The sequence below is a fragment of the Musca vetustissima genome, unplaced genomic scaffold, assembly GCF_032173495.1.
Source record: "Musca vetustissima isolate MV318-11 ecotype Yass unplaced genomic scaffold, APGP_CSIRO_Mvet_v1 utg53229, whole genome shotgun sequence".
Lineage (NCBI taxonomy): Eukaryota > Metazoa > Arthropoda > Insecta > Diptera > Muscidae > Musca > Musca vetustissima.
The window spans coordinates 149,483-171,716 of NW_026875703.1; the positions used below are offsets into that span (position 1 = coordinate 149,483).

The 22,234-nt window shown below is 35.8% G+C and overlaps 3 protein-coding genes across 3 annotated transcripts; all 3 read left to right on the forward strand.

The window, feature by feature from the left end:
- The first annotated feature begins 2,652 nt into the window (after positions 1-2,652).
- On the forward strand, positions 2,653-3,588 carry LOC133338237 (uncharacterized). The gene is made up of 3 exons (XM_061546415.1): positions 2,653-2,707; positions 2,786-3,123; positions 3,178-3,588. The coding sequence occupies exons 1-3, from the start codon at positions 2,653-2,655 to the stop codon at positions 3,586-3,588; spliced, it is 804 nt and encodes a 267-aa protein (XP_061402399.1).
- Positions 3,589-13,035: 9,447 nt separating this feature from the next.
- Positions 13,036-14,294, forward strand: LOC133338238 (PH domain-containing protein DDB_G0287875-like). The gene is made up of 2 exons (XM_061546416.1): positions 13,036-13,099; positions 13,165-14,294. The coding sequence occupies exons 1-2, from the start codon at positions 13,036-13,038 to the stop codon at positions 14,292-14,294; spliced, it is 1,194 nt and encodes a 397-aa protein (XP_061402400.1).
- A 6,610-nt stretch (positions 14,295-20,904) lies between these two features.
- LOC133338239 (coiled-coil domain-containing protein 96-like) lies at positions 20,905-21,957 on the forward strand. Its single transcript, XM_061546417.1, has 2 exons — positions 20,905-20,959; positions 21,026-21,957. The coding sequence occupies exons 1-2, from the start codon at positions 20,905-20,907 to the stop codon at positions 21,955-21,957; spliced, it is 987 nt and encodes a 328-aa protein (XP_061402401.1).
- Positions 21,958-22,234: the final 277 nt, after the last annotated feature.

The following is a 22,234-nucleotide window of genomic DNA, read 5'->3' on the forward strand; positions in this document are numbered from 1 at the left end:
GCAATTATGTCAAGTAGAACAGAACCCAAGAGTAAAAAAAAAACCCCAGCAATGGGGTGATGATGATGAACACAGGTTAGACGAAGAAAATTAAACGAGCAAAGAAAATAACAGTTCGCTGTGGACTCCCATATTTGAATTGATAATCATAACTACCGCCAAACAGTCATATAAAATAGGGAGGTTGATATGTAATGTTTGGGAAATGTTGGTTGCTGTTTGAAATTGAAATAATAACTCATATAATTTAATGAATAATATTATAAATGAAAATAGAAATCTGTTTAAAATAATATTTTTATACACTTCACCACACTGTGGTACAGGGTATTATGTCTTTGTGCATATGTTTGTAACAGGCAAAAGGAATCGAGATAGACCCATAGTTCCTTTTGAGAATATGCATAGAATCACTTTCTGAGTCGATTTATGCATGTCCGTCCGTCTGTTGGTGTTAAATTGTAATCAAAGTACAGGTCGCATTTATAATCCGATTTGGATGAAATTTGGCACAGTTCACTTATTTGGCCCAAGGACGAACCCTATTGAAATTGGAGAAAATCGGTTCAGATTTAGATATAGCTCCCATATATAGTTTCGCCCGATTTTAGGTAAATGGAGCACCAAAGTCCTTGAAAATCAATCGATTTGCACAAAATTTGGCACAGCCTACTGAATTAAGTCTAGAATGACTTGTGCTAAGTTTCGTGGAAATCGGTTCAGATTTAGATATAGCTCCCATATATAGTTTCGCCCGATTTTAGGTAAATGGTATGTCAAAGTCCCTATATATCTTCCGATTTGCACGAAATTTGGAATAGCGTACTGGATTGAGTCTAGAATGATTTGTTTAAAATTTCTTGAAAATCGAATCAGATTTAGATATAGCTCCCATATATAGTTTCGCCCGATTTCAGGTAAATGTGTACCAAAGTCCCTGAAAACCATCCGATTTGCACGAATTTTGGCATAGCGTATTGAATTAAGTCTAGAATGACCTGTTGTATGTTTCATATTTTCGACCGATTTAATGTAAATGGTGCACCAAACACCTCATGTTTGTAATATTGACATGACATTTTGAACAAAGTACAAATTTAAGCATTTTGACATTTGCTTTAAATCGATTTACATAACTTTGTCCCATTGTAACAAACGAATGGCATGGTTATGGTCACATATTTTAGTTCATCCAATTTCATGTTAATGGCTCTTCTGTTAGGATGCATTCGTTTAATATACCCATAGTGGTGAAGGATATCATATAGTCGGCCCCGTCCGACTTTACTACTTTCCTTTAGTGGTTTATATATGGAAAATTATTGTTTTAAAAATCCATGCTTACATGCGGCCCAGTAGTGTTTTAAAAATCCACACTTACAAAGAGTAGTGTTTAAAAATCCACACTTACTTGTGCCCTTGAAAAATATTGTTTTGAAAATCTGCACTTAGTCGGGTCCCTGAAAAATATTGTTTAAAAAATCCTCCTCTTTTAACACCCCACGCGTAAAAAATAATCTTTAAAAACCCCATGCTTAAAAAATAATCATTAAAAAATCTACGCTTACTTGGGACCCTGGAAAATATTGTTTTGAAAATCCACGCTTATTTGTGTTCCTGAAAAATACTACTTTGAAAATGCACGCTTAAAAAGTAATCTTTAAAAATGCACGCTTAAAAAGTAATGTTTAAAAATCAACGCTTAACAAATTATCTTTAAAAATACAGGCTTAAAAAGTAATCTTTAAAAATCCACGCTTAAAAAATAATCTTTAAAAATCCACGCTTAAAAAGTAAATTTTAAAAATCCACGCTTAAAAAGAAATATATAAAAAACCACGCCCCAGGAAAATATTGTTTTGAAAATCCAAGCTTAAATAATAATTTCACGCCTTCTATAGGTCCATGAAAAATGTTTGGGTCCTTCAAAAATGTTTTTAAAAAATCAAAGCTTTTTTGGGTTCTTGAAAAAAAATCATTGAAAAATCCACGCTTATTTGGTCCTGGTAGAAATCCAATATTTTGATCGAGCTGTATTGATATTGGTATTGATGGTTGAACAACATTTTAGATGCCGTATAACGGTAGCGAACAATGTTAGTTATTTTAATTGTTTTTAACTAAAAAAAAATAAAAATAATTAGCATGGAATCTAAAAATTCTATACTAAATTTTAAAATTGTAGGTCCTTGGAAACAAAAAAGGACATACTTATTAAAAACCTGTACAAAAATGTTATACAGTATATATTGTTATATTACACCACACTCATCATACCACCATCGTACTTCGACGATCATATGAATGCATAATCCAATGATAGAAATTAACAATGGTCACCTGAAACCAAAAAAATAAAAAAAAAACAGACAACAGAACTCATGAAAAGAAAGTCAAGTGTTAAGATTCATGCTCATTAGATATTCGCTAGTTAAGATGTTCTAAGCTAAGCGAGTTCGAATTGAGAAAATGAAATTTCACCAAACTTTTGCGGTTTGCCAAAGCTATTGTAATAAAGTTCATATAAAAACCGACAATAGTTCTAAGTCTTCATTCTGAATTTATACGCTAACAATTAAAGAAGACTTCTAGAGAGAGTGTGGGAGCATTTGAAACAAAAGGACATACACGACAGAGAAAGAAACGAAAAAAATGAAATTTACATTGGTACTATTGCTGGCCATTGGCCTGGCAATGGCATTGGCAGGTTGGTTTTGAAAAAATACAGCAACAATAAATAGAAATGATGTATAAATATTTTAATTATTTTTATTTTTTTAATTAGAACCCGAACCCAAACAACAATTGCCCCGTGGTGTTATCCACCAAATCAAGGCTGGTGTTGCCGGACCAAATCCTTATATTTTCTTAACCGTCCCACATGGTCGTTCTCAAGTGATCCAGGGTTTTGAAGTTGTTGAGGGTGATGATGATGATGACGAAGTGGAAAAAATCTCAAAAATTGAAAACCACGATGAAGAAGAGATGGAGGACGAAGATGAGGAAGATAATGTCGATGATGACGAGATGGAAGATAACATGCCACAGCATGATGACGATGATGATGAAGAAGATGATGATATGATCCTTGATGTCATGAAAAATATCGACACCAAGACCCAGGTGAGAAAAACCCAACAAGTTTCGTTGCCTCTGAAAAATGGCCGCAATACCCAGATGATGGTGTCCCGTGAAAATGCTGGAGCCATTATGGTGCCCGATGAAATCATCGAAATTGAAGGCCAAAGTGTTATCGACGAAAAGACCGGTAAGCCAGCCATTCTTTTGCCCCGTTCCATTTTGGACTCGATTCCCGATGGTAGTGTGGTGGCTTTAATGGAACGCCCTATTGAGGGCCGCTCGGCTGGAGAAGAACGTGCCAATCGTGTCATTGTACGCAGACGTCGCAGGGGTTCCCGCCGCAATGTCAAGCGTGGCCGTCGTGGCAACCGCCGTAGGGTGGTAAACCGCAGACGTGGTGGCAACCGTAGACGTCGCAATGGCAACCGCGTGCGTGTTGTACGTGTGAATGGCAATCGTCGCCGTGTCATACGAGGTAATCGCCGTCGTCGTGTCATCCGTGTTTAAGACCAAGAAAGATACCTGAGGCAGGATATCTGCCTAACATCTAGCATTACTAGTATTACATAGTTCTTAGTCTATATTCTATTTTACGCTTCCCCTCTCTAGATAACGGCTTCTAATGGCTAATACGTTTAGGTTAAACGAACAAAAAAAGACAACAACAAATAAAAATAACAACAAAAACCAACATTTAATTTTGATGAATATCATGGGGTAACTAATTTGCCATTCATTAGACATGGCCAGCGTTTTGGAGAAAGTCAGGTCAGGGTACAAAGTTGGGGGGTTATTTCGAAGAAAGGCAACAAAAACAAAGGGCACATCGGCATTTGAAATTATGAGCCACGGATTCGAACGCGATACAGTTATATTCGACAACTTTCTTTGGCAAATTGTTCGTTTTCTTTTCTTGCCAATTGTGGTGTTGTTGCTTTTCTAGCCAAAAGATTTGTTTGGTTCGATTTAAATCTTTGCAAGCATTCAAAGTGGTTTCATAACTTCACTGACAGTCATCTTTGGCGTCGTTGATAATCTTTAGCTGTTTGTTTGCTAAGAATTCGGCTCGTTATGTTAATGATGTTGGTTGGATATTCCCCATCCAAATTACAAGAGAGCCGATATAAACTCCAACGTTATCAGTTCGCAACGCATTGCTTGACCGCTGATGTCAAGCGTAAAATCTGTCTGTTGATTTTTGGTGTTTTATTTCATTTTGAAATAAAATGAAATTTGTGTATATTTTAACGGTGGCCCTGTGTGCCCTAACCGTATTAACTCGTCCAACGGTGGCAGGTAAAATTCTAGAACATTCCAAGGGTTTACGATCTATTTAAGTAAGAACATTTTCCACCTATGCAGATTCTCAAGCGTCCAATGTACCACAAGAAAAGCATGAAGAGCCTTTGGAATCCAAACTTCTCAACGAAATTGAATCTCATGACGAAACATTAGAAGATGATGCCGACGAAGATGTTGTCACTGAAACTGATAACAGTAAGCCCCAAGAAAATGTAGCCTTAAATGGTTTTGAAATTACAGAAAAAGACATTGAACAATTCAAAGAGCCTGGCATGGTAAGTTCTTCAGCTAGCCGGTAACAACAACAACACAATACTGTGGAAATTTTCCCTAATTTTCTAGCAACGCTTGGCTCGTGAACTTCGCGAATTCCATAACAACAACTTGTTACAACGCAGTAATAGTCAATTGGCCAAACACGATGATGCTGAAGATGAGGTCATTTCCGAAGCTCGGGCTGTACGCAGACGTCAACGTGTGCGCAGACGCAGAGTCAACAATGGAATTCGTCGTGTCAACGGTAATCGTAACAGACAAGTGAACAGACGTAGACAAAACAATCGTCGCAAGCTGAACAAACGTAATGGTGTTCGCCGTCCAAACAAGAACAAAAACAACAAGAAGAAATTCAAAGCAAAAAAAGCCAAAAGAGGAAATCGCAACAAAAATGGCAAACGCCGTGTAAATCAACGCAAGGGTAACAAGAAGAAAAACTGGAATCGTAATGGTGTCAGGAAAAATCAAAACCGAAGAAACCGTCGTAATGGTTCCCAAAAGAGGAGGCGAGTAACTAAAAAACAAACTCATGGACCCCGTAAATCGGATAACGAAAAAATGGAACATACCGCTGACGAAACCAAAGATCAACAAAAAGTCACAGGAACTGAAATGAAATCAGAAACACCTGTGAAGGAAAATACTGAATCGTAATCGGCTTATGTTGGAATGCATTGCGGGCAAATGATCTATAACTGATAGAATAAGTTATTTATTAATGTTTTTTATTTATTAAATAAACAATTGAATTTTTATCGATGATTATTTTAAGGGTTTGAAGAAAATTATGGCAGTTTACTGAAGTAAATAACTTCAAATTAATGGATTGAATGAAATTCGTATTGATTCTTATACCCTCAGCCTTACTATTAATGAGGGTATTTAAAGAAAATGCGGCTAAAGCCGCCAAAATTCCGTAAATGGTCAGGTTATATGGGAGCTATATCAAATTATGGACTGATACTTTTTATTTCGGTATGAAGATTTGACACCCAATGATAATCCAATATATCATATTAGAGCTAATAAGGTGGGAAAAATTGTCCAAAGTCCCAAAATATCGAATAATGGATGGTACCGTTCTATGGGGGTTAGTCCGAAATATAACGTTGGGGAAAAAGAAATCCATTATTATTACTACTTACTTTTTTTAAATGGTTTAAAACAGTTTTATGGTTGATTTTTAGCTTCTGGGCGATATTACAACTGCTAACATGCCGGTCAACTTCGATCATTTCTCCGATTTTATCGACAATTTTCTATAGTATTTATTTTTTTAATATTTTATTTTACAAAATTAATATACTCACCACCATCTTCACATTTTATTATATACACTTTGTTTTCAGGTCAATCGGTTTTTTATGTTGTTTTAGAATTTCTACTTGCAGATTTCTATAACAAAAGCAAAATTCGAGAATATCAAAATTTTTACTTTTGGCCAAAGAATTTGTCATTTGGGACCAAAGTGTATAGTGCGGTGGTTCCGACATTCCCATGTTGTCATCGCCCTTTTCCTCTTTAGCATGGTGCTTATTCAGAAAACCTTATGGCTATAAAACAAATAAATTATATATTATGAAGAACTTTCGGAATTATTTACCAGAAATATATCACTTTAGGCTAAACACTTTCAGAACATATATTCAGCAGAGGCAGATTCGAATCGCATACTCGCTGTATAGACAACAAACCCGATATTGTTCTACCTTCAGACCATAACCTCGATTTTGTGTCAAGGTGCAATAACTATATCGAAACTATGGAATCCAAAACACTTTTCCACGAAAGAGTATTTCAATTATGTGATGTCGATATAAATTTGACATGTTGAATATCCTTCAAAAATATATACATAACGTAACGTTTGTCAGATAATACTTGACAATGCATAACGTTTTAAAATTACCGAAAATATTTGGAAATACAAATGTAAGTTAAGTACCTATTTTATGATTGCCGTTTTTTCTGTGGAGGCTGACATATGCGTCTCAACCAACTATGCTACTATCGTACTGAAGTAACCTCTCAATTGTATATCGGATATGGGTTATACGTACATATTTACAAATATCTACCTATCTACCAGTACCACACAAATATATATATCGTCGTCTAAAATGCAAAAAGGCGTAACTAACAAAAAATTGAAAATTGACTTTTTGAATGAATATTGTGAATGTCAATAAACTACATGTGTTGACAAAGTTTTACACGTCTGCGGTCAAAAAAGGACCTTCTATTAACAAAAAACAAAAAGACGTAACTACAAGTGGGTTTATTTGATAAATGCAAAAAGGCGTAACTAACAACAAATTCACGTTTTTACTTAATTGTTATGACTGCTATTAAACTAAATTTGTTAAAAAAAAATAGTCTATTATTCGTCATATGCAATATCACCCTGCCGGGCATACTTTTTTGACATGTTTATAGTTTTCATCCAAAACAGTTTTTTGCTTCTCCTATACAATTATGCTTTTGTAAGTTACGCCTTCGTCGGACAAAAATAATTCAAGGTCATGTTTCGAATAGTGGTTGTATAATGGTTATAGGTAGGTATAGGTTCTGACTCTATATAAGAAATATGTATATATTCTTGAAGAAAATATTCACTGACGATCTAGCCATGTCCGTTTATTGGGTAGCAAAACTCGCTTCTAAAAATTGTAAACATTGGCAGTAATTCTTATTATCTCCCAATTTAGATTAGGCGAGTTTACTTGCGGCAAATTTTTGACTGTAGGAGAGAGGGGCAAGGGAAATAGAAATGGAAAAAATTGTTCGTACCGACAATTTTCTGGCAATTCGTTTTGTGTATTTCGTATTTGTTGACATTTCATATTTATTTAAATGTGAAAAAAACTATTGACATCAAATGAAAAAAAAAATATTTTCGAAATCGAATTTCCTTGTATAGACGCATGAAGCAAGTTCAAAAGGAAACGATAATAATTGCCGCAAGTAAACTCGCCTAATATAAATCAGGACTATGCTCTTAAACTTTTACCAGTTTTTTTTTTTAATGGTCAACTTTTTAGGGTATGTATATTGACCTATATAACACTATCTCCGTTTTGGTATTTTAAGGTTTTCGAAGGGTTTCAAACAGAATTGACTGCAGAATGATATTTCGAGTTCTCTTGGGGGTTGTCGATTTCGATCGATCGACAAGATGTTGATAAAATCAGTATATGTTTGGTTCAAATCGTTTTGGTTCTGACCTCCACCCCGTAGGTTTTATAGCGCGAATAGAATTCTAAAAAAACTTAAAATATAACTGGGAGCCATGTAGAATCATGCTATTCAAACCCTCAAAATACCACAAATGAGGCGGTATTCTGACATTTATTCAATAGGAAACCAACTAACAATTTTATCGCTAGTGCATTAAAAATGGATTTAAATTGTACGGTCACAAAATATGTATATAATATCCATCATGGGACAAAACATGATATCTTAAACAAATCAATAAATAAGTAAAACTGTTAAAAATATTAAAAAAAATCTAATATCAAAACCTAACATCAATAAATAAGTAAAACTATTAAGAAATATTAAAAAAAAACCTAATATCATAGCCCAAGGCATGAATATGAAATGTATCAGTCAACGAAACAGAATTCTACTCATAGGCCGATACTGAATTTGCATAACCTCTGTAAACTTTCAAATGTATATCTTTTCGCTCAAGAGAGAAAGAAAAAAAACATTTACAACTAATTAATAATTTCATTGATTTGCTATGGCTTTCTTAAATTTAACTCTTTTTGTTTTTGCTAATAACAATAGTTGTATTTTCGTAACTACGAAGATGATCCGTCAAATCGTACATTAGTTATTAACTTCTTTCCATATCCAAAATGAAACAAACTCAAATTGATTGGTTGATTAATGATGACCGCCAGCCATCATTTTGTGTCCGCAGAATTATGACATACCGCTTGCTGGCCGCCTAGCTTTCTTTACGGTGAAAATCAATCACGGGCCCAAGAAATGATGTGAAAATGATGGATTTGGGGAAAAGAAAAGACCTAAATTAACTACAGAAAAATATATAAAATCTGTAAAGAACGATTCTGGCATCAGTCAGTTCCAGTGTGTCAAATGTTAACAACTCTTTAGATATTTGTAATATTTAGACATCGACAAAAATCGGGAACATGAATTACAAACAATTGCTGTGTGCACTGCTGTTGTGCACAGCCGTGATCCTTCCAGCGGCAGGCAAGTATACCCAACCTCTGCTTAACCTCTTACGCAAATAGCCAACAATTTCCCCTTACTTTTATAGCGGCCAATCCTCGCAAAAATGAACGCCGTTCGGCTGATAGTGGGCCCAATAACCCACGTATATATCCCGAATTTTGGAATATGATTGGCAAAGGTTCGACAACTACAACCACTGTCGCTCCAACAACCACATCAGTAACTACACCAACAACTGTTCCAACGACACCAACAACCACGTCTCCAACGACACCCACAACACCAACCACCACGTCTCCAACGTCGCCGACCACGCCCACTACGCCTACATCTCCAACATCGCCAACAGGTACAGGTGCATCGCCCACAGGTGCATCACCCACTGGCGCATCACCCACTGGTGCATCGCCCACAGGTGCATCTCCCACAGGTGCATCGCCCACAGGTGCATCTCCCACTGGTGCATCACCCACAGGTGCATCACCCACTGGAGCTTCACCCACAGGTGCTTCACCCACTGGTGCATCGCCCACAGGTGGATCGCCCACTGCACGATATATTCTCAATGACATCGATAATACTGATGAAGAAGCCAACGACGACGACGATGATGACACCGAATACGATGATGTGAATGATAATGACGACGATGGTGATGATGGCACCAAAGGACTCTTGGCAAACAATAATAATGATGACGACGATGAACCAGCCGGTCGCCAAGCCGGCTCTCCCATGATTAGACGTCGCAATGTTCAACTTAGACGTGAGAGACAACAACACCGTCGTACCTTGCTGCAAGCACGTCGTCGCCGAATCAATCTGCGAAGAAATGTCGTAAGAAGTCGCTCCGCCCAACGTCAAAATCGCATTCGTCGGCTAAATAAACTTCGAACTCGGCGCTTCAGACAGAAGTTAAGGAAGCAAAAGCAACGAATTCGTCGCCAGCGGGCCAGAAGACGTCGTTTGAGGGCTAAACGTCGCAAGACTATGCGCCGTAGGCAAAGGCAACGTAGATTGCGTAAAATGCGACGACAGAGGCGTAGACGTCAACTCATGCGTAGAATTCGCCTAAAGAGGGCTGCCAAGCAAAGGCAACGACAATTGCGTAGATTCAGACGTCGTACTCCAGGTCGCAATCGTATTGTCCGAATCAATGTATAGAAAAAAAAATTGCTGCGAAATAAATGAATTGACTTGACACACAAACAGCATTGTATTGTATTAAAAATTGATTTAATTTTTTTTAAATTTTAAAATATTTTTGGATATCTCATACATATTATGGATCTTAGTGAATTTTCTTCGATTTAGCCATGCCCGCTCCACTATAGTGTTTGGTATTAACAATGAGATATATCGATTCACATTTTAATATAGGGCGCACATAAAGATATAATGTTCATATAGCTTGCATTTGCATGGTCTCACTTATATTTTCCATTATCACAAAAAATGAATGAAATATTACTGCCTGATTTCATGTTGATCCAATTGAAGGCTAACCTATATGATTGTAGTTTGATATTTCGGGCTTTTACATGGAGAGTAAATTCGTCATTGAAAAAATGTGCAATATTTTCTGATATTGCTCCCACAATTTGTATTATACAAACCGCATGTTCCTCTCGAAGTGGTTATATTGGTGTTTGGGAATTTCACCGTTTTGACATGATCCACATATATAAAAATCCTGCCCGCTTTAAGTTTCTATCCCCATTGCAAGGCAAAGTGACAGTAGTTTCGTATTTCGTATTTCTCAGAATAATTAAAAAAAACAGTAAGGAAAGTAGTAAAGTGGGATTGGACCGACGATAGTCTACATATGTATCCTAACAGATGTCACCTTTTTGAAAGAATATTGACACGAAATTTATCGAACTAAACTATGTGATAGTTCGAAATTTTATATAGAAGCCATGCTATATCTATATCTGAACCGATTTCAAGGAAACTTGCCAGAGATAAATTTATATTAACTTCAGTACGTTGAGTCAATGCCCCAGCTCAAAAAGCATATAAAAATGAGCCTACTGATGGTTTCCGTAGAAGGGGAAGGCCACGAATTAGATGGAAAGACCAAGTAGAAAACAACATCTTGGAACGTGGTCTTCCAAATTGGTGGACTTGCGCACAAGACCGACGCGCTTGGAAATCTTTTATAAGCTCGGCTTATGGAACAACCGTTCTGTAACAAGGCCTAGCTATGGATCTTTAGTACACCGTTTACTTAAAATCGGACAAATATATATATATATATATATATATAAGGGGTGTATGTAAATATGAACTGATTCACTCAGTACGCTATACCAAAATTCGTGCAAACCGAAGTATATATGTGGACTTTATCTTAAATCGAACGAAAATATATATGGAAGCTATATCTAAATCTTAACCGATGAAACTAAGCACACATTATTATAGACGCAATTCAGTACGCTATGCCAAATTTCGTGCAAATCGAAAGATTGTAGGGACTTTAGTTCTCCATTTACATAAAATTGGACAAAAGTATATATGGGTGCTATATATAAATATGAACCAATTTTCACGAAACTTTGCACACATTATTCTAGACTATACCAAATTTATGGGAGAAGATATATAGGGACTTTGGCGCACCATTTACATTAAATCGGACGAAAATATTTGTGGGAGCTATATCTAAATCTATACCGATTTTTCAATAGGGTTCATCCTTGGACCAATTCGATTCAAAAATTAGACCTGTACTTTGTTTACAATTTAACATCATCAGAGGGACGGATGATCAGGAAGGTTCTGCTATGGGACTGAAAGAGGATTATTTATTATGAGTTGCTTCCATACGCTAAATCCTAATCTCTACTGCCAACAACTGTACCCTTTGACAGAAATAGGAATTGACGAAAATGGCCAGAATTGGCCAACAGGAGAGGTGTCGTGTTCCACCAAAACAACGCCGCAAAGTAACTATGGGTCTGTATAACTTTTATGCTAAACCACCAGATTTTTTCCTTCCCAAAGGCTTTGAAATGACTCACTAAAATATAATAAAATTTTGGAATTATTAGTTGCGGTTTCTACGTAGTTTAGCACCGATTCATCGGCATATTTCGAAAAAAAATTACTGCACTTGTGCATTACAGAGCGTATCGTCCAAGTTTGCTATAATGGTTCTAAACAGAAAACATATTCCTAAAACTATTACTCGCTTTGTGGCATTGCTTTGATTTAAACCGTTTCTTTTCGGTTAAATGATTTTTCTGTGTCAAATTTAATAGGTTGATTCCAAAGGGATATATTAGGTTTGTACTTAGGACACATGACTACATAAATAAATCCAAATACTCAATTCCGTTGATTCATGCTTATAATTTACGACTTTATTTTCGATAAGCCATATTCGTGGTGAAGTGGAGTTGTGATATGACACATATATCGACCGGTCATACAACAATGTATATATATTGAAGGAAGCAACGAAACAGAGTATACAAACGATCGTTCTCCTAACAAATTGGTTAATCTTTTTAGCCAAATCTCTGTTAACATACATACTCATACAAATATAAATTATGAAACTTAATATCATAGCCCAAGGCATGAATGTGAATTGTATCAATCAATACAACAGCAAATTCTCCGCATAGGCCGATACTGAATTTGCATAAACCCTTTACCCTTTCAAAATTGATCTTTCGCATAAGAGGGAAAAAACATTAAATTTTTTTAAACAACTAATTAATAATTTCATTGATTTGGCATGGCTTTCTTTTCCTTCATTTTTTGATTCTAATAGAAACTAATTTCGTATTTTTGTAACCACGAAGATGATCCGTCAAATCTCACGTTAGTTAATAACTCTTTCCATAGCAAAATATGTACAAAGAACACAAATTGATCGGTTGATTAATGATGACCGCCAGCCATCATTTCGTGTCAGTAGAACTATGACATACCGCTAGCTGGCTGCCTAGCTTTCTTTACGTTGAAAATCAATCACCGGAGTGAGGAATGATGTGAAAATGATGGATTTGTGGAAAGAAAAGACCTAAATTAACTACAGAAATATATATAAGGTGTAAAGAACTATTCTGACATCAGTCAGTTTCAGAGTGTCAAATGTTAGCAACAGTTTAGACATTTGCAATATTTGAATATCGGTAAAAACTTGGGAACATGAATTACAAGCAACTGCTGTGTGCACTGCTGTTGTGCACAGCCGTGGTCCTTCGACCCACAGGTATGTACATCCTTCTTGTGAAATACATACCGAAAATATCCTATAATTCCCTCTTTATTTTACAGCGGCCAATGGCGTGAACCGAGCAAATCCTCGCAACAAATTGCATCAGAACAATCAACCCCGTTCGGCTGATAGTGAGCAAAATAACCCACGTATATATCCAGAATTTTGGAATAAAATTGGCAAAGGGTCGACAACTACAACCACTGTCGCTCCAACAACCACATCAGTAACTACACCAACAACTGTTCCAACGACACCAACAACCACGTCTCCAACGACACCCACAACACCAACTACCACAAGTCCAACGTCACCCACAACGACTACGCCTACAACTGCAACTACGGCAACAACAGGTACTGGTGCATCACCTACAGGTACTGGAGCCTCACCCACTGGTGCATCACCCACTGGGGCATCACCCACTGGGGCCTCACCTACTGGTGCATCACCTACTGGTGCATCGCCCACTGGAGCATCACCCACTGGAGCTTCACCCACTGGTGCATCACCTACTGGTGCATCACCCACTGGTGCATCGCCCACTGGTGGATCACCAACCGCTCGTCAATTAGACGTTAGTGAAGACGACTCTGCAGTTATTCGTGGCAGTGACCTGGAAAAGCATAGATCAAGCAAATATGATGAAATCGACGATGATGACGACGACGACGAAGATGATGACGATGATGAATATGACAATGATGACACCGACGCTGAAGAGGAAAACTACAGTGTTGCGAACAAAGGATCGCGACAAGTTGCCAACTATAACAATTTTAACAACAGGAGAATCATGCAACGCATCCAACGTGAACGTCGTATACGCCGCCGCCAAAGGAATATTGCCCGACGCCGCTATATACAGCAGAGACGATCGATTCAGAGAAGAAGAAGAATTGAAAGAAATCAACGGATTCGCCGATTAACAGTAAAACAGATCCAACGTCGTAGGCAAAGGATTTTCGAGACAATTGCCAGGCGACGTCGCCGCAATCAAAGGAGACTTCGCATGCAAGCTAGACGCCGACGTTTACGTCAGCGCAGACTAAGGCGACGCAAGCGAATGCAAAGAAGAAGACGCATGCGTAGATTCCGCCGCATGCAAAGACTTCGCAGAAGACGTCAACGCATACAAAACAGACGTCGTGTGCGTCTCTTTAGATTGAGAACAACTCGTCGTGGTTGAGGATTAAGACCATAGAAATTTGAGATATTGATGATCCGATGAAATAAAGGCATAAACAAACTAGAAAAAAACAAATGTGTCGACAATGTGTTTAATTGGCCGAGGGTGGTATACGCAAAATTAGAATGGATATCATTTTAAAGGTATGTTTAAATTGTTCTTATTCTAATTAGTTTAGTTAGTTTAGGTTTTTTTTATTTTCTTTACTATTTTCTATTGACAATTAATTTTTTTTTAAAGCTTTAAATATAAATTCAATAGGGACCCCAAATAATATAAAACTTATTAAGTACATTGGAGCTATGCTTTTATTAAGATTTTAACCAAAATTCATTAAGTACTATTTGTATTTGCTCCTGCAGAATTTTGTGTTGATCGATCGTAGTGTCATTGATGAACGATATGTATGAAATTATAGTTAAATCGATTTTTACCAAACTTAGCCCACTTGTTATACCCTTCACCACACTGTGGTACAGGGTATTATGTCTTTGTACATATGTTTGTAACATGCAAAAGAACACGAGATAGACACCTGGCTACTTTTGAGAATATGCATAGAACCACTTTCTAGATAGACGGACATCTATCTGTCTGTACATGTTAAATTGTAAACAAAGTACAGGTCGCATTTATGATCCGAATTGGATGAAATTTGGCACAGCTTATTTATTTGGCCCAAGAACAAAAGCTATTGAAATTGGAAAAAATCGGTTAAGATTTAGATATAGCTTCCATATATATATTTTCGTTCGATTTAATGTAAATGGTGCTCTATAGTCCCTATATTACTTTCGATTTGCACGAAATTTGGCACAGCGTACTCAATTATGTCTAGAATGATATGTGTTCATAAATATAATCTGATCAACACAGAAAATTACAGGCGTCACCATCGACTAATACTGAAACATCATGTAAAATTTCACTTCGATCATCACGTCATTTTTGCCAGTAGTGATAAACTGACAACTATAAGAATACGTAGACCCCAGGAGTGATTTTAAAATAACTCTCATGTCCGACTCATCTCGGAGCCTTGGTCCATGATAAACATAAAAAATGCATAGTTATTCGTTCCACTTCTCGGAGTAAAAATTTATAATGTTCTGATCATAATTGTGGAATCTAAAGCGACAAGAAAAATTGACAAAATAGAACTATTTCATCCCCTAAATAGTATCCAATCATTACCCAAAACAATTGGGGCTGTTTTTGGCCAGAACCGAATCTACATGCACAATTTCGTGACGATTGGTACACACTGTGTTTACAAATTTGTGTTTAATGGACTCGATTAGATTTGTGACGATCGGTACACTAAGTGATGGGTCTAGTACCAATTTTTCGTGTTAAAAACTATAATATCAACACAAACCTATAATACCCTTACAATATAGTTTTGTAGGGTATAAACACTTTAGTGGTCGAAACGTACACCAAGCTGAAACCACATGCCTGAAAATGCGTATAGTGGAATTTGACTTTATTTGATCAATATTTGTTCTGATTTTTACTGCATTTATGTACGTCAAGCCCGAACTTTAAAATACCTTAAATCGATCTGACTTTTATGTGGCTAACATTTGGAAAATGTTGGAAAATGAGCTAGAAGTTCGAATATACCGAAAATGAAACGTGACGTGTGTAAGGGACTATGTAAAAACATGGACTAATATAGGAAATTTTCTGTGTAGAAATAGTTTCCTCACCAAAATCTCCGAATGCCAAATGTTTATAAAGGAGCTTAAATTGTATTTATATTTTTAAAAAGAATTTGTATTCATTTTTTTTTCAATATAAATTGGTACAGGGTTATCCATTTCGTGGCTTCAAAATGAAACGTAAATAAAACACATGTAATATAGTTTACCAGATACATTTTTATACCCTTCACCACACTGTGGTACAGGGTATTATGTCTTTGTGCATATGTTTGTGACAGACAAAAATAATCCCGATAGACCCATGGTTCCTTTTGAGAATATGCATAGAATAACTTTCTGAGTCGATTTATGCATGTCCGTCTGTGCGTCCGTCCGTCCATGTATTTTTGTGAACAAAGTACATGTCGCATTTATGATCCGATTTGGATGAAATTTGGCACATGTCACTTATTTGGCCCATGGACAAACCCTATTGAAATTGGAGAAAATCGGATCTCATTTAGATATAGCTCGCATACTGAATTAGGTCTTGAATGATGTGTGCTAAGTTTCGTGAAAATCGGTTAAGATTTAGATATAGCTTCCATACATAATTTCGTCAGATTTTGATTTGAAATCATGAAAATCATTCGATTTGCACGAATTTTGGCATAATGTATTTAATTAAGTCTAGAATAATGTCTACACCAACTATATATATCTACACAAAGTACTGAAATTAAAATAAATGGCAAGTTTGCTTCAAATCGGTTCGGATATAGATATATCGTAGCTTCCATATATAATTTCGACTTATTTATGTTAATGGTACACCAAATAATAAATAGGTGTCTGATTGAGATTAAATTTTAAACAGTGCAGTCATTGGGGAAGTCAATTGTCCCCTGCCTGCGTTACCAGTATACAGTCATTTCGGTAGTACAAAATGACAGTATATTTACCTAGTTACGTATATATAACAAAGTAGATTGTATAACAGTTTGGAAATTTTCAAATATTTTATTAAAATTAATACTGTATACATATCTTTATATATTAATATTTATTATAATAGAGTATTGTATACAATTATACTGTTTGATCCATCTGTGAATCCCCAATTCGCGTCTCTTTTATCGGCCTAGTGCTTTTCAAATCTGTCTCCCAGCTGATATAGGAGTCTATGAAGAGAAGATTGAGATTTAAAATTATCAAAAGTTAGAAAATTAATATGATCATCGAAAACTCACCTATAGAAAATCTCTAGAATATCTCTTGAGCATTTATTGATGTGTTTCGGACATCTATGGAGTGATACATCTTTTAGTATCGTTACGAACGATCCGATCCTAACCCTAGTGTGTTCTCTCAATCTGAAAGGTTGAAATCTTAAGAAAACCTGGAATGAAGCCCGTAGATGAATTACATCTGTCTGTGATGTGTTACAAAATCCAAAGTTACCTCAGATTTAAATGTATTTCGTTCGAATATAGAAATTCAGGTTCCACATCACATTGTATGGTACATTTCACATAGTATATCAAGAATATATTTTTGCGAAAAACAAACTTCTATTAGACTTTTTCTTTTCAAAATGTGAAAATTACTAAAAAGTCTTAACAAAATGACAAAACAATTGTTCTGTTTTGTTTTGCCTATGAAAATTTATATATATAAAAAAGTCGATTCATTACCCTTTGCATTACCAGTAACTACAGAATTGGAATGATATAACTAGACAACTTTTTCAATCGACAAATAATTCCAACAGTCTATTTTATGTTCCATTTTTGAATATGAAGTAACTAGATCACTAAGTCACTAGCTATATAACTATGTAATAGATGATAATTGATATTTTTTGAAAAAATGGGAATTTTCAAAATTTCTGTTTCTCTGTCATTCAACTGTGAGAAATATTGTTATAAAATTACATTTCAAATTTTAAGGAAGAAAAATATTTTGTATTCAATCCAAATATTCTTGTTAATGTTATATTTTCTCATATAAAGATTGATGTGCTTCTGTTTCGCCTATCGCCATAGTATTGGTCATATATTTCGACTTCTTCCGAACTAATGTTTGCCAAAATATCCTCATTTTTTCGTTCAGTGTATAAAAACTAAAAGGAATGAATGACAATTTTGAGAATATTTTTTATTTTCAAATGTTTCTCTTTTTTATAATTGTGTATGTGAGAAATTTGACACACACCGACAACCCATGGGACCTATTTTGGGCACTGCTGCTCTAAACTTGCCCAAATGAAATGAAATTTAGCATAGGTTCCAGAAAGACATAAAAAATTCAAAATTCCTTCCAAAAGGAGACGCCTTTTCGGATACATATGTATGTATGTAGAATATACCCAAAGTGGTGAAGGGTATCATATAGTCGGCCCAGTCCTATTTTACTACTTTCCTTACTGGTTTATTATAAAGTTTGACCCTTGACATTATGTGCCAAGCACTACATCATTTAAATGGTTTCTACACGGACATTGATTTTTTTGGCCTACTTTTTGATCACTTTTTGACACATATTGGGCGGTATCTCAGTCATAACATGTCAAATGTTGGTTTTTAAAAGTTCGAACGCACCGTCTTGTTGAAACCACATATTTTCCATGTATGTGAAAGATTAATATCTATATTAATTTTTTTATTTCACATGTCTAGTTTATGGATTTTCACATATTCCAATATAAAATATTATTTTTTATAATATGTCCATTTGTGACACGATTCTAGCATTCTATATATGATACAATGATATCAATGTAAATGTAATGTAAATGACCGATGTATGTTTCCGACTTTTCTGACGTATAAACATCGGAAACCCACACAAAACCCTTAGGTTTTTTACAAAATAGCTATTTCTATTAATCAATATGGAAATTGCCTTATAGAAATCCATATTAAATTTCAAAATTTTCTCCTCCAAAAAGTATAGAATTTTTTTTAAGTTCTAGTTAGAAAGAAAGGGTATTATGTCTTTGTGCAAATGTTTGTAACAGGAAACGACACCCACCCATGGTTCCTCTTGAGAATATGCATAAAAACACTTTCTGACTCGATTTATGCATGTCCGTCGTCTGTATGTCTGTCTATGTTCATTCAACTATTTGCAAGACGGTTTTATATTTATTAATAAATATTTTGTTGTTCATATTTCTGTTGAACATTCTCAACATTTCTAATACATCTTACGATGTTAAAAATGAAATAAAATCTTCTCATTAATATGCAACACAGTGCAGGTCGCATTTATTGTCGAAATTTAATGTAATTGGTGTGCACCAATTACAATAAATATATCTTTAGATTTAGATATAGCTCCTATATAGTAAGTGTGGTATAGGTTGGTAATGTTAGTGGTATAGGTTGGTATGTTTTATAGTCATTTTTTTGTAAACTGAAACATGTTCTATAGTTTGCTGTTCTCAAAAAAAATAAGATAGCAATGATCTGTTTAATTTAAAAAAAAAAACATTTTTTTTTTAACATTTGTTATATAAAATTAAAAACATGATCACATTATTTCTTCGAACAAAAAACAAACAATTTTCCTCAATATGTTGTTTTGATGTTGCTGTAATTTACAAACAGATTTGTGTGAATTTGATATCATTTACTTTATAGTGGTGTATAGAGTAAGTATATAAGTAGATATTTGTTTGTTTTTTAATTAACTTTTAAGTGGATATTTTTTATAAAAAAAAATGATGTAATGTCCTATATTTTTATAATATATCCATATTAATATTTCGCGAAGGAAGGCAGATATCAACGCTGTTGGTCAACCAAAAATTTGACCACCAATGGATTCGGAGTCAGGACATTTTTCTCTTTATATATAACAAATATAATTGACGTAATACGAAAACAAACAAAAAAAAAACAATTTTTTGAAATAGAATATTATAAAATTGGCAATATTGCCCATATATGTATGTTTAGTTTTCTACGAAACTGAATAACAGATATAATTAGATGTATAATCTCGGCTTTATATGTGAATTTATGAATTTATAATGTTTGTAATTCAATTATTTGTTGGCAATAGCATATTCATAATTAATGTGTGCTAACTGACTTCATAATTATCTGCACCAAAACCAGGTTGACTTTAAGTCGATTAGATTATTTAAATATTATACGATATTTAAATAAACTGCCAGCAAAATAATTTCAATGTATATTTTCACTCAACTATTTGCAAGACGGCTTTATATTTATTAATAAATATTTTGTTGTTCATATTTCTGTTGAATATTCTCAACATTTCTAATACATCTTACGATGTTAAAAATAAAATAAAATCTTCTCATTAATATGCGACAATGCGATCCGATCAAATAAATATCCATTATGTATTATAATATGATTTTTGCGAATAACTGTAAATGATAATTTCGCCAACATTTGCACATTTGTCTATGCCAAAGAGGTTAACAAGAAACTGTATCAATAATTTAGCATATCCACTGCTGCCTATCTTGATCTCACCAACAGGCAAGCCGGCAACTACTAAGACGCTATGTTATGCAAATCGACCCTCGACAGCTAGTTTGCCATTCTAAAGATTCTGTGAACTTTGCTGATTAGAAATTTTCGCAAATTATTAATATGCTAAACTATTTTTGGGTCATCGATGTTAAAGCGGCGTCTAAAGTTCAGGTCGGTCAGATTCTGCACGGGGGGAGAGTGAGATGTTATGATATGCGAAGAAGAAATTCGCAAGTTTGCAAAAACTATGCGAATTTATGACATTGACCGGCCGTGTCAACAGAACTACCCATTGTTGTTGGCATCCGAGTCCGTTAATGAAACATATAAAATCCGAGGTCGTTGGGTGAAATGGTATCAGTCTTCTTCTGGCAATTTTATGCATAGGCATACAAATCGCAGAGATACAAGGACATTTCGTATTGTGACCATTTCCACTTATCACATTCCAAAATGCGTTCAAGCCTCCTGCTGGTGGTTCTGACCGCCCTGGTATTCCAATCAGTCTGTAAGTACAACTTTAGGCAATTTGTCCACCTGTGCAACATTTGATGTAATTGTTTATTTACTCTAGACGGCCGTAACGTGGAACGCTCCAATAATGGCTATAAGCTTTTCCGAGGCGCTGAACGCTCCGCTGCAGTCTCTCGAGATGAAAGTGAAGCTCGTGGTGATATTATGCAATGGTTCAATAAAGGTGCCACTACCGAGGCCCCAGTAGTGGAACCATCACCTACAACACCAACATCTCCCACTTCTCCAACGTCTCCCACATCACCAACGTCTCCTACATCACCAACGTCTCCTACATCACCGACATCTCCCACATCGCCAACATCTCCCACATCGCCAACATCTCCCACATCGCCAACTTCTCCCACATCGCCAACTTCTCCCACTTCACCAACTGCCAGAGCCGACAATGGCAACAGACAAATGAGCGAAAATGATGATGAAGATGACGACAATAATTCGGTAGAAGGAGAAGAGGAAGATTTCCGCAAACACAAGATGGACTACGACGATGATGATGAGGATTTTGATGACGACGAGGATGACGATGAAGATTACGATAACAATGGCGTCTCCACCAACAAAAGGAGAGCCGATCTCGTCGACAGAAAAACACTCCGTCGTGAACTCAACAAACGTTTGGCTAAATTGAGGGAGGAAAACCAAAAGCGTATCAATAGAAATTTTCGTAGGCGCCTTCGTCGCATGCGCCGCCGACAAAATAGGCGTCAAATGCGCAGACGTTTAAGGCAAAGACGCATTGCCAATAGAAGACGTCGTCGTGCAATGCGCCGTCGTCGCATTGCTTTGAGACGCTTTAGACGCCGCCGCAATCGCATCATCAGGAGAAGAAATCAACAACGCAGACGCCGCAATCTACGCAGACGTGCTATAAGGCGCAGACGTCAAAATATTGTCAGACGTCGTCGCAGGCAGGATCGTAGAAGGTTAATTCGTCGTTTGACACGTGGACGTGGTGTTCGCTATATTTAGACCTCAAAATGACAAAGTATTATGAATAAAGGCAACGAACTATTATTGATTGAGAACAAAATGCATCTGTTTTTTTTACTTATTTGGTTGTCACTTCGAAAATTGGGGGGAAACTTTGGGAATATTGGGAAGATCATTGAACGAACAACTAAATATATCTTATATTTACTAGGACACCATATGTCATTGGGGTTAGTAAAATATGTCGAAAACATCAAAACTACCTGAAGAGTTTAGGGTGCTGCACTGTATCAATTATAAGAACGAACGGTACGAA

Excerpts from the sequence above, each read along its gene's own strand:
- LOC133338237 (XM_061546415.1), top strand. The coding sequence starts at position 2,653 with ATGAAATTTACATTGGTACTATTGCTGGCCATTGGCCTGGCAATGGCA. Across the intron at positions 2,708-2,785 it reads CCTGGCAATGGCATTGGCAG|AACCCGAACCCAAACAACAA; the intron begins GTTGGTTTTGAA and ends TTTTTTAATTAG. Across the intron at positions 3,124-3,177 it reads ATATCGACACCAAGACCCAG|ATGATGGTGTCCCGTGAAAA; the intron begins GTGAGAAAAACC and ends CGCAATACCCAG.
- LOC133338238 (XM_061546416.1), top strand. The coding sequence starts at position 13,036 with ATGAATTACAAGCAACTGCTGTGTGCACTGCTGTTGTGCACAGCCGTG. Across the intron at positions 13,100-13,164 it reads CGTGGTCCTTCGACCCACAG|CGGCCAATGGCGTGAACCGA; the intron begins GTATGTACATCC and ends TTTATTTTACAG.
- LOC133338239 (XM_061546417.1), top strand. The coding sequence starts at position 20,905 with ATGCGTTCAAGCCTCCTGCTGGTGGTTCTGACCGCCCTGGTATTCCAA. Across the intron at positions 20,960-21,025 it reads CCTGGTATTCCAATCAGTCT|ACGGCCGTAACGTGGAACGC; the intron begins GTAAGTACAACT and ends TATTTACTCTAG.